At 43.4% G+C, this 12972-nt stretch overlaps 1 protein-coding gene across 1 annotated transcript in view; it reads left to right on the top strand.

The window, feature by feature from the left end:
- The window catches only part of GABBR2 (gamma-aminobutyric acid type B receptor subunit 2), a 1360263-nt gene that overhangs the window by 710608 nt on the left and 636683 nt on the right, over window positions 1–12972 (top strand). The window contains exon 8 of the mRNA XM_073678612.1: window positions 2024–2084. Within this exon, the coding sequence (XP_073534713.1) occupies window positions 2024–2084 (61 nt within the window). The remainder of the gene's footprint in view (window positions 1–2023; window positions 2085–12972) is intronic.

The following is a 12972-nucleotide window of genomic DNA, read 5'->3' as shown; positions in this document are numbered from 1 at the left end:
TGTACAGTATATACGGTTTATATACACAGATCAACAATAACATTAAAGGAGTATTCTCAAGTTGTCTGTTACGGGTCCGGGTGGTGGAACCTCTGTGCTGCGGTGCAAGGAGGGACACAGAGGGGGGTAACTAAGTATCAACTCAAACCGACCCTGGTCGGACGGCGGCTAACGACTCCGTGACCAGGGAGGATCCGAGCTGAGGGACCAGGTGCTACTCTGGGGACGACCTTGTAAGAGAGCAGGTGGCTCCCACGGGTCATATGGCTGGGACTGACCGGTATAGCGGATGGACAACAAGCAGGCAGAAGTCTCTGGGTAGCTGACGGGTGGTCACGGCAACTGACAGCAGAGCAGGTAGAAGTCTCTTGCCTAGCAGGCAGGTGGTCACGGCAAGTGACAGCAGGGCGGGTAGTAGTCTCTTGGCTAGCAGGCAGGTGGTCACGGCAAGTGACAGCAGAGCAGGTAGAAGTCTCTTGGCTAGCAGGCGGGTAACAGATGAGTGCTCCCAGGTGAGCGGGCTAGCAGGCACGGCAGGTAGCAGACAGGTAACTGGCAGGTGCTTCCTGGTAAGCAGGCGGGCTTGCCCATAGACAGACTGGCGGGTGCAACGGAAGGCAGACTATCGGGCTGGAGAGTAGTCAGGCTGGCGGACTGGGACAGTAGTCAGGCTGGCAACTGGACCTGAGGGCTGAAGCAGAGGTAAGTATACTTGTGCAACAACTATTGCTCGGGCACCTCCATTTTGGAGGAGGTGCCTTATATATGGGAGGTCCTCGGGCTATTGGCTAGGGACTCCTTAGGACGGCGCGCGCGGCCCCCTTAAGAGAGAGGGAGCGCGCGCGCACCCTAAGCACAGTGCCTGGGAAGCTGCGCGCGCCGGCAGCAGCAGGAAGAGGAGCACGGGAGGACGCCGCGGGAGGAGCGGGGAGGTGAGAAGGACGGCATCTCTGCCTGGCAGGGGGCAGAGACGCCGATGCTACATTGTCTCTTGAGCAGATAAGAGCAGTGCAGTTTCCTTAATTCCTTGTTTCAAACAGGGCAGGCTCTCTCCCTTGAGTGACAGAAATAAAAAAAAGTAAACTGCAGTATTAGAAGAACTACAATGCCCAGCAAGCACAAGTTCTGCTATAGCACATTCAGCTATCAATGGTTAGCTCTAAATCAACACTGCTATCACAATGTTTACACACAGAGACATTTGAACAAGCACACAGCTCCAGACAAGAGTGCAGAGAGCTGTGATTGGACTTGTTCTGAGAGCTGTAGTCTTTTTTGCAAGAGAGGGAGGTGGGGATAACTTCTGTATAGAAATCAATGGGCTTGAGAGAGGTGGCTGGTATGTTAAGAGTTAAACTCTCTGTCTTGGAATGTAGCTACTGCTCACACTCTGTCTGCCTCTAGAGGCCAGGCCCACTAAAAAAAAGTTCCACACTATAAAAGACAAAAGATTTAATTGCAGGAAAATGATAACAGGTAGAAAAAACATGTAAATTGCAAACGTGCCTATTTTAACGCTAATTAGTTAAAGCAATTTAAGAACTTGAGAACACCCCTTTTAAACTACTGACAGGTAATATAAAAAACAAAGATTATTTCATTACAATATCATTGTCAGGGAGTGATATATTAGGCAGCAAGTGATCAGTCAGTTCTTGAAGTTGATGTGTTTAAGCAGGAAAAATGTTCAAACATACAAAAAATTGTCCAGGATTTAAATAATATTACAGACCAAGAACACCCCTTTATGGTAATGGTATACCTTAATGGCAGTGGCTTCTTTACCAGGAAAATGTATGCAAAAATTGCTCAAAAATTCTTCAAATTGTTGACTTTGTCCAAAAAATTTTTCCATTAAAGTCTTTGGCTAGATATCACAGCTTGATGTATATAGCATAAAACATTCTTAAGTTGTTAAGTTCTGTTAAAATGTGAAACTTAAAACGTTGTCATTCAATAATTCAATATAAATCAGAAGTTATCTTTTCTTTTTTTTGCTCTCATAATTTTCTTTTATTTCCAGGGGCAAGTTGTGTTTCGAAATGGAGAAAGAATGGGTACAATCAAATTCACTCAGTTTCAAGGTAAGATATGCTTTGTTACAAATGATGTGTGAGCAGATGTAATATGCTAGACTTTTGGTAATTTTTCCTTACAAATCCAATGGTCTGGAAAGCAAATTTTGTTATTGGATTAGAGCTCATATACTGGAAAATAGGTGATGAGGATCATTGCATTAAAGTGGTGGTCCAAAGGCAAAGTAATTTTCATTCTAAATCCCTAACTTATTTAGTGGCATAATATTTACTACTTTCTAATATGCTTAAATTAAAAAATTGTTATCCTTCCCTAACTACACTATCAAACAGCTTGTCTATTCTTTCCCTGTATTTACTTAATAATGACTCTTCGTTTGAGAATCCTAGTGCATGCTGGGATACTCAAACGAAGTGTCATAAGGGGTCAGAGGCTGCGGTCACTGCCTCAGTCCATACCCCCTTCCTGAAACGAAGAGTCATCAGTGATTCTCATTTCAGGGGTTTGGCTAGCCCCCATACCTAGCAGGCAGAGACTGCCTCAGCACTTGCCCCCTGCCTGAAATGAAACATCATCAATGACGCTTGTTTCAGGTGCAAATGGAAATAAAAATGATATCTTGGAAAACGTCTTCTTGTCCCACAAAAAATAAGCCGCCATACTGCACCATCTTGAGGAGAAATAGAAAAGCTATAGCTCTCAGAATACAGCGATGTAAAAACAACTCTTTTTTATATAACATAGTTTATATTGTGTAAAAGCAGCAAAACATAAAAAGAATTCTATAAATGTAACATCACTGTAATCGTACTGACCCGAAGAATAAAGCTGTCCAATCACTTTTATCATATGGTGAACAGCATTAAAAAATAAAAATAAGAACAATTCTTGAATTGTTGGTTTTTGGCCATTCTGCCTCTTAAAAATCGGAATAGAAATTGATAAAAAAAATGTCATTGTGCCCAAAAATGGTACCAATAAAATTGTCAACTCGTCCCACAAACAACATACCCTAACATGAATCTGTTGGCAGAAATATAGATAAATTATGGCTCCCAAAATATGGCGATGCAAAAACTTGTTTTTTTGAAAAATAAAAGCATTTTTAGTGTGTGATAACAGCAAAACATAAAAAAAAGAATATAAATCTGGTGATCACACCGACTCGAAGGATAAAGTCGTCTAATCACTTATACCACACAAAAAATGCTGTAAAAAATAAATATAACCAACTCTTGACCTGCTGTTGATTTATTTATTCTGCCCCACAAAGATGGCACATTTATCCTGCACTATAATGAGGCAGTGTGGATGCCGTCTGGCCTATGATCTGGTGCTGTCAGCCACAGCCTTGTGCAACTCTGAAAAGAAGGGCACAGCTGAAGAGAGGCTAGATGGAGTCCAGAGTAACTCTGCTGCCTCATTTTAGTGAATGGATCACTCAGGGGTTTCATCTGAATCACGTCACGTCATTCAGAGATTTAGATGGAAAGCCCTATGTAAGTGCTCAGCGTAGAGCGCAGGATAAATGTGATCCCAAATGTTATGTAAATTGTTCCCAATAAAAGCTTCAACTCAATCCACAAAAAAGCCTCCACTGAAATCATCTGACAATGGAAATATAGGGGGCTTCCACGTGGTAGCGCTAAGGCTTTGGAAAAACGCTATAGCTCCCGCCAAAATAAATCCAGCGAATTCTGCACTCCCAAATCAAAATGCCCCCCTTCCTTCTGAGCACCAGTGTGCTTAAACCACATTTAGCATCCACATGTTTGGCATTTCTGTAGCGATGAGAGCCCACAGAATTTATGAGGTATGTGTCTCTGGAAGCATGAGCTGGGCACAATGTATGTGCACTACAATGTATAGGAACTACCATGTACTGGGCACTACAACATACTGGGCACTGCAATGTACTGGGCACTGCAATGTACGGGCACTACAATGTACTGAGCCCTACAATGGCAGATTTGCAATTTTCTCTCAAAAATATCCACTACTGCTTGTTTCTGGAAAACACACATGGAATCACAAACCCTCACTACACCTGTAGATAAATTCCTAGAGGGGTGTAATTTCCAAAATGGGGATCACTTGAGGGGGTATTCTGCTCTTCTGGCACTTAGGGGTTCTGTATATGGAGTCCGCAAACTATTCTCGGAAAATTTGTTATTTGAGAGTCAAATAGTGCTCCGTCCCTCCGAAGTCTTGCCGTGTGGCTAAGCAGTATTAAATATGGGGTATTACCACATTCAGCAGAAATTGTGTGACAAATTTTGGTGCCATTTTTACCCATTTCCCAGTGTGAAAATGTAAAATCTGAGGCTAAAACAAAATGTTTGTAGTTAAAATGTAATTATTTTTTTTTACTGTCCAAAGGTTTAAAATTCTGTGAGACACCTGTGGTGTCAATATGATTACTGCACCCCTAGATGAATTCATTGGGGGGTGTAGTTTGTAAAATGAGGTCACTTATGGCGGGTGTTCTGCTGTTCTGGCACCTCAAAGGCTCTGCCAATGTGTCATGGCACCCTCAAACCATTCCAGCAAAATCTGAACTCAAATATTGCGCTTCTCCGCTTTGCACTGTGCCTCAAAAGTAGTTTTCGAACACATATGAGACATTGGCATACTCACAAGTAATAGCGTAACAAATTGTACCATTCAATTTCATTCATTCATTCATTCAAAAACCATCAATTCAGGAATTGTTTTTTTTTGCCATTCCATGTAAAATTGATGAAGCAGATTTATTCTTAGAGTCAGTACGATTACAGCGATACTATATTTATATAATTTTTGGGAGGGACGCTTTTACACAATAAAAACTATTTTATAGAAAAATGATTTATTTTGCATCACTTTATTCTGACAGCTACAACTTTTTTTTTTCCACTGAAGGAGCTGTATTGCAGCCTGTTTTTTGCAGGACAATATGAAATCTTCAGCTATATCATTATTATTTACCTTCGTCTTTTTTATCGCATTTTATTCCACTTTATGTTTGGCGGTGTAAAGGGTCTGGGAGGTGGAACCTCTGAGCAACGATACAAAGGGGCAGTCCTTGTAAGGAAGCCGGTGGCTCCCAGGGTAGGCAGGCAGATAGTCACGGCAAGTGACGGGGACAATCTCTGGGTAGAAGGGCAGGAGGTCACGGCAAGTGACGGGGACAGTCTCTGGGTCGAAGGGCAGGAGGTCACGGCAAGTGACGGGGACAGTCTCTTGACAGGCGGGTGGTCACGGCAAGTGACGGCTAAGCCTCCAGATAGGCTAGCAGACGGGTAGCAGGTGGACGCTCCCAGGTGAGCGGGCAAGAGTCTCTGGACAGGCAGGTGGTGACAGCAAGTGATGGCTAAGCCTCCAGGTAGGCTAGCAGGCAGGTAGCAGGTGGACGCTCCCAGGTGAGTGGGCAAGAGTCTCTGGACAGGCAGGTGGTCACAGCACGTGATGGCAGAGCCTCCAGGTAGGCTAGCAGGCAGGTAGCAGGCGGACGCTCCCAGGTGAGCGGGTAAGAGTCTCTGGACAGGCAGGTGGTCAGAGCACGTGACGGCAGAACCTCCAGGTAGGCTAGCAGGCAGGTAGCAGATGAGCGCTCCCAGGCGAGCGGGTAAGAGTCTCTGGACAGGCAGGTGGTCACAGCACGTGACGGCAGAGCCTCCAGGTAGGCTAGCAGGCAGGTAGCAGATGAGCACTCCCAGGCGAGCGGGCAATCAGATCCATAGACAGACTGGCAGGGCTGGTAGGCAGACTGTCGGACCGCAGGAATGCAAGTAGATAGACTAGTATCAGGCAGGTATCAAGCAGGAATTTGGCAGGTAACTGGCAGGTAACTGGCAGGTATCTGGTAACGGGACCTGAGGGCTGAAGCAGAGTGATAGGCTATGCAACAACATTGCTCGGGCACCTCCATTTTGGAGGAGGTGCCTTATATATGGTGAGGTCTTCCGGCCATTGGCCGGGGACTCCTTAGGAAGGCGCGCGCGGCCCCTTTAAGAGAGGGGGGCGCGCGCGTGCGCGCCCAAAGCACAGTGGCCGGGAAGCAGCGCGCGCTGCCAGCAGAGCGGGAGGAGGACGCCGAGCACGGAGTGGAGAGGTGAGGGGAACAGAATCCCTGCCTAGCAGGAGGCAGGGACGCCGACGCTACAGGCGGTATGATGAAAAAGCATAGTTTTTTCCTCGTTTTTTTTTTTACGGTGTTCACTGATTGGGTCTACTAGTGTGTCTGTTTAATAGGTTGGGTTGTTCAAGACGTGGCGATACCAAACATGTACTTTTTTTGTTTATTTTTTTATACATAAAAATACATATTTATGGGTATAATATTTATTGTTTTTTTATTTTGTGATATTTTTAAAAAATATTTTTGCAATTTTTTATTACTTTTTTGTAACTTTTTTAATTAGTTCCTCTATGGGACTTTCACTTTCATGGCTCTGATCCCTGGCATAAAGCATTGCAATGCACCAGCATTATACCTGTCAGTGCTGCACTGACAGAAGCCTCTTAGACCATACTCTGAGTAAGGTCTAACCAGCTTTCCATAGCCTGGTGACCCGGATGTCGTTATGTAAACCTCGGGTCACCATGGCAATGATCAGGCACTCGCGATAACGTCGACGGGATGCCGATCGGAGGCAAGAGGGAGCCCTCTCCCTGCATTCTAAATGCTGCAATCAATATCGATTGCTGCATTTATGGGGTTAAACAGCCAGGGGTGGTGCGGGCACCGCTCCTGGCAGTGAAAGCCAGATATCAGATTTCCTGTCAGCTGAACACATGGCGGTGATCGCACGTGTACATCTCCTGTGTCCACGTGATAGCCAGGATGTATCCATACATCCTAGGGATGTTTTCCCGGCCAGGACGCATAGATACATCTAAGGTCATGAAGGGGTTAATGCAATACGTAAACAAATAGTTTTTTCCTCTAAATATTGCAATCTATTTTCCTACAACTCCAGTAATAACAACTTTCATTTTATTTTGTACAAAAGTCAACACATAACTTCCTGCAATAAGAAGTACAATACAAATAACTTTACAAGATCAAAACTTAACAAATAAAATTGTGGCTTCACAACTGAAGATCAATATCTTACATTTGTTCCAGCAGTAACTTCCCATTAAGTAACTTCTTAAATCTTGTTTTGCTTTGTAAAATTCACAAGAGTTTAAGATCAATTTTTTTTTTTGCTCAATGCAATCCCATACGAAATAAACCAACTTCTGATTTGTAGCAGGCACAAAAGAAATAAAGCACCAGCAGAATTTTATGTCATACTGTTTTGCTTCACAACATGATTTAGGTAGAACGAATGCATGTTTTCAATACTATCTATAATTTAGTTTAAATTGTGCTTTTTCTGCAATATTGTAATCTTTTGTTTCTGCTAGTATAATATTAACGGTTTATAAACAAGTAAAAAACATTGTCTTGGATCACAATGCTAATTTATTGCTCAACTATTTATTGATGAGATTATAGGTAGGGATTATTATTGATGATTTTACATTTGGATAAATATAATTTTTTATCATATTACTGTTTTTCTTTTCTCCTTAAAGGTGTGGTCCAACATACAAAGAAATTTTCATCCTAAATCACTATTCACTTAATGCCATAATCAAAACTAATTTCTAATATATTTGAATTAAAAATTTCCTATTCTTCCCTATCAATGCTATCTAACTGCTTTTCTTTTTTTTTTTTACTACTTCTTTTATTGATGACATCTTGTTTTAGGTAGGAATCCCAGTGCATGCTGGGATACTCAAACGGAGGATCATCACGGGGCAGAGTCTAAGGTCACTGCTGCAGCCTCTGCCCCCTCCCTAAAATTAAGCGTCATCCGTGGTACTTGTTTCAGGCGCTGTGTTGTCCTTGCTTTGTCACTGTGTTATATTCACAATGACAGTGCACTTTCTGTTGCCGGCTCAGAATAACAGTGACAAGCCAGCACCAGAATACACAGTGTGTTCTAAGACTACCCAGCAAGCAGAGATCACCACCACCCCTGCAAGTGACATCACTTGTGGGGACGTTGCTGGTCTCTGCATGTCAGATTTTCTGACGCTTCGCACTAACAGTGCACTCTGTTATAGGCTCATTACTGCTGATCTGAGCCACAATCAGACGGCACGCTGTAATTGTGCACATCGCACAGTGCACATCATGCAGGCACTTGCCAAGCCTCTGAAACAAGCATAACTGATGACGCTTCATTTTTGGGAGGAGGCAAAGGCTGTGCTTCTTCCCCTTGATGATGCTTTTTTGAGTGTCCCAGCATGCACTGGGATTTTCACGGAAAGTGTCATCAAAAAGGAAGTAGTGAAAAAAAAGAATAGCAGTTACTGTAGTTAGGGAAGGATAGAGAATTTTTCATTCAAGTAAATTGAAAATTAGTTTAAATGTTGTTATTAACTAGATAAGGATTTAGGGTGAAAATGACTTTGTATGTTGGACTTCACCTTTCAGCTACATTTACACTGCATAAAATAATCTTACAGTGTAAGTAAGCTGCCAATTACTCACAGAACAAGCCAAAGCTTATTAAGGCTGTGTGCCCACGTAGCGTTTTTCAAGCGGAAACGCTTGTTAAACGCTAGGTAATCCGCACCCCATGGTCCCCAAGGGGATTCCGCATGTTCTATGCACATGCTGCGGATTTTTCCGCAGCGTTTATGCTGCGTACAAAAATCCGCAGCATGTCATTTAATTTTGCGGAAGCGCAGCGGAACTCCCGCCATTGACTTGCATTGAGACGCACAGAAACCGCGACTGTACATTTTTACAAGCGGCTTCTATGCGTCTCTATGTGCGGATGGTACCCAGTTCTGGAGGAGAGGAGACTCTCATCCAGACCTGGGTACCATTGTACCTGTAAAAAAAGAATAAAATAACAAATAAAGTTTATATTCATCTGTCCGGCGGCTTGTCTCTGAATGCCAGCATCGCTTGAGGACCTGCGGTGACGTCACAGTCATGTGACCGCAGGCCCTTCACCGCTCTGTCTCGCGAGATGCCGGCAGCCAGGAACCAGACAGTAACGAGCGCTGCAGCCACGCTGGGGCCTCGGGGGTGAGTATAGCTTTATTAGTTTTAATTTTTACGGTTCACACTGTATAAATCCATGCTGTTTGCATGGATTTATACAGTGTGACCTAGTTGTCAAGCACTTTCCAAGTGATGCTATCGCCTGGAAAGCGCTTGTCAATCTGCATGCAGAAACGCATGTGAATCCGCATGTGGATCCGCATGTATTCTGCATGAAAAACGCATGCACAATCTGCATGTGTTTTTTTCTGCCAGGGAGATGCAGAAATGCTGCAGAAATTTTCTGCTTCATTTCTGCATCGTGGGCACATAGCCTTACTGGGTGAAATGATCTTTTGTGCATTGCAAAACGTCATCATTCTCTGCTGCATATTGTCTTGTATAAATAGGACTCGCACTGCCAAGAACCATGGCAGACTGTGCGCACTGAGCGACCTATTAAGTAGCTATGATAAGATAGCTAATGTAGCTAGCCAATCAAACTCTGTTAGGTCTATACAGTACACAACACAAAGCTGAGAGAGCCACTGATGACTAGCGAAACCCAAACTCTGTTGGTCAGTGATTTATGCCAAGTCTATTTATTTTGGCTCTTGTTGGAAGCAAAATTATTGCTGTCTTCTTATTTTATTTTTTTATAATATGAACAGTTTATATACAGGATTGGTTATTTCTATAAACCTCTCATTAAGTATACATTATTTACCAGCTTTCATATGATGTTAATGAAAGCAATCTTTTTGTTCAGGGTGGAATTTACTGTCTTTTGCCCTACGATCTTTGCCATTGAAAAGCTAAAGGAATAAAAATGCTATGAAGTGATAATTTCTACTAGATGAGACACTGCAAACAAATTCAGGCCATATGTAATCAAAAACTGAAAGAGGTTGTTGACTTAGCTGTCGTCAATATCAGATTGGTGGGGATTCAATGCCAGGGACCCCCATAGGTCAGCAATATCCTATGCAATATGCTGATAGTCTCTTCATAGAAGTAGAGGACAGGAACTCTAGTGCCAACTATGAGAAGTAGCAATCCTAAAAGTCAATATCGACCCTTTAAGCTGCGTGCCCACAAACCATTTTCCAAGCGTTTATGCTGCGGAATTTACACAGCGTAAATGCTTGGGAAACGCTTGGTAATCCGCCCCCCATGGTTCCCAATGACAAGCCACAATGTCAATACCCATGCTGCGGATGCCCATGCATGTCCATTCATTTTGCGGACACGCAGCGTAATCGCCGCCATTGACTTGCATTGGACCGCGTGACATCCGCATCACTGCATCTGCACAAGCGGATATCACACGGTTCAATGTGTGGATGGTACTCAGGTCTGGAGGAGAGAAGACTCTCATCCAGACCTGGGTACCATAGAAACTGTAAAAAAAAGAATTTAAAATAAAAAATAAAGATTATACTCACCTTCCGATGTCCTCCCGGTGTTTTGTCTGCTCTGTCCGGTCTCTTGCATTGCTCGTGCTGTTGTGAAGGACCTGTCATGACATCATTGAGTCATGTGACCTGACACATGACTGAATGACGTCACCGCAGGTCCTTCACAACAGCGCGAGCAATGCAAGAGACCGGACACAGCGGAGATAACACCGGGAGGATACCGGAAGGTGAGTATAATCTTTATTTTTTATTTTTTTACCATTCTTATTCTTTTTTTTTTAACTAACTTGGTCACACTACTATAAATCCATGCCGGTTGCATGGATTTATATAGTGTCAACAAGTTGTCAAGCACTTTTCCAAGTGATGCTAAAATCGCTTGGAAAAGCGCTTGATAACCCGCATGCAGAAATGCATGTAAAAACGCTTGACAAACGCTTCTACCTGGCAGGAAAAACGCATGTAAAAACCGCATGCATTTTTCCTGCCAGGGAGAAGCGTAAAAAATATGCAGCATTTTTGCATCGTGGGCACATAGTCTCAAAGGGCCTTGTCATATGACCTAGTATGAGAAGCCAAACTCCATTTGCAGACACATGTTTCAGGATGTTTGCCTCTCATCACCACAAAGCAGAAGAGCTCATTTGGCTTGGTGTGAGTCTTCTGACAGAGGGCTTAAGGGGTAACGTTTTTCCTTGTGGAGAGTGGCAAGTCAGTATAAGGAGACTTATAGGCCATGCAATACTCCTTAGGGAATTTAAATATGCAAATAACCTCTTCAAAGAGGTAGAGGACAGGAACGTTAATGGCACACATTTAGCAATACGAAAGATCAATATTGACTTTGCTTCCCTGCTTTGCACTGATGAAGAGCAAACACCCTAAAACATTTATCTGCAAATGGAGTTTTGTGATTTGGCTTCTTATAGGGGTATTCCCATCTCCAAGATCCTATCCCAATATGTAGTAGGTGTAAAAATAATAATATTAGCAAATACCTTCAATTAGAAATGTACTATAGTTCTCTTGATTTGCAAAAACTCATTCCTCGTGTGCAGACATTGCAGTAGCTTAGGTATCCATGGCTATGACCACTCATATAATGACAGTTAGTTAGCTGGTTGCTAGTGGTCGCAACCACGGATACCTAAGTCGTTGCAATGCCTGCACATGAAGAAAGAGACATAGCGAATCAGAAGAAATCTACTACATTTCTAATTGGAGGTATTAATATTAATATTATTACACTTATTACATATTGGAATAGGATCTTGAAGATGGGAATACTCCTTTAAGTCACGTGGCAAGGCCCTTTAAAAGGTGAATATTAACTTTTACAATTGCCACAGCCAATAAGTGGCACTAGAGTTCCTGTCCTTTCTAGTTTAAAGAGGCTATTTGCATATTAAAGTTCCCAGAGGAGTATTGCATAACTTATGTGTCCCCTTACTCAGACTTAAAACTGTTCAGCACAAGAGGATCTAAGGCTAATGCCGATGCCCCTGCATGGTTCCCCTTCACCCTTCATGCAGAGACGCCAACATACTCACCGACTTGGCAGTGCGGTCACCTCTCCATCTCTGGCACATCTCCCTGCTTCCTGCGCACTGACTTCCAGTGGTGGTCCTAGTGCACACGCTTGTTCTCCTGCTCTTAATGGGGCAGCCTGCGCATATTGTAAACGCCCCCTGCCAATAGCTTGGAGGCATTTAATATAAAATGCACCCTCCCCATTAGGGAGGTGCCTGAGCAACCCCTATAGTTCCTGAGTAGTGTGTGTGTGTGTCATGAAAACAACACCCACTCTTGGGTCAGACCTTGCAGCTCTCTGGCGCCCCCTTATCCTGCTGGTCAAACACGGCATTGACAGAGGATAAGCACGGGTGCCGCTGCTCTCATTTATGTCGACTATTGCGGCACGTGATGTGACAGGACGTATATATACCACCAGTTCCTTCCAGGAACGTATATATACCTCCGACCAGCCATCCTCAAACCACAATATCACATAAATACTGGTATACTGCCACCACCGATCGCTTAACAGGTGGATCGGGTACCTGGTAGGTAACGTGAATTAGCGGGTGAGGAACGTGTTTGCTCGACATAGGACAAGAAGGCGAAACTGGTAAATAATTAATGATTTACTCCCAAAAGGTGGGCAGTGTTTACAAAATATATACAAGATATTATAAAGGAGACAATTTACATGTATGCATCAACAGTTATTAAAATAAAAGGGATAAGTAATAGCAAAACCTGCTTCACAAGGTGATGGTCTCAGATTCTGTGGGAGGGACGGCTCCCCGGAAATTAGAGGTGATTCTTCTTATGCCGCGTGATGTGCGTGCGTTCGACGTCCCTGAGAAGAATGACCTGAAAATGGCCGATTTGCTTTTTAGTAAGCAGCCAAAACTCTGGGGAACACCCCTTATTTACCTTACAAGGGGGGCTCGGCTTTGCGAGCCCACCCAGCTGCAGAAG

Source organism: Phyllobates terribilis, unplaced genomic scaffold (genome assembly GCF_046119375.1).
Source record: "Phyllobates terribilis strain yellow unplaced genomic scaffold, ASM4611937v1 Scaffold_4__5_contigs__length_816908805, whole genome shotgun sequence".
Classification (NCBI taxonomy): Eukaryota; Metazoa; Chordata; class Amphibia; order Anura; family Dendrobatidae; genus Phyllobates; species Phyllobates terribilis.
Note: the sequence above shows the minus strand (reverse complement) of the source record. Positions and strands in the feature narration are given on the sequence as shown.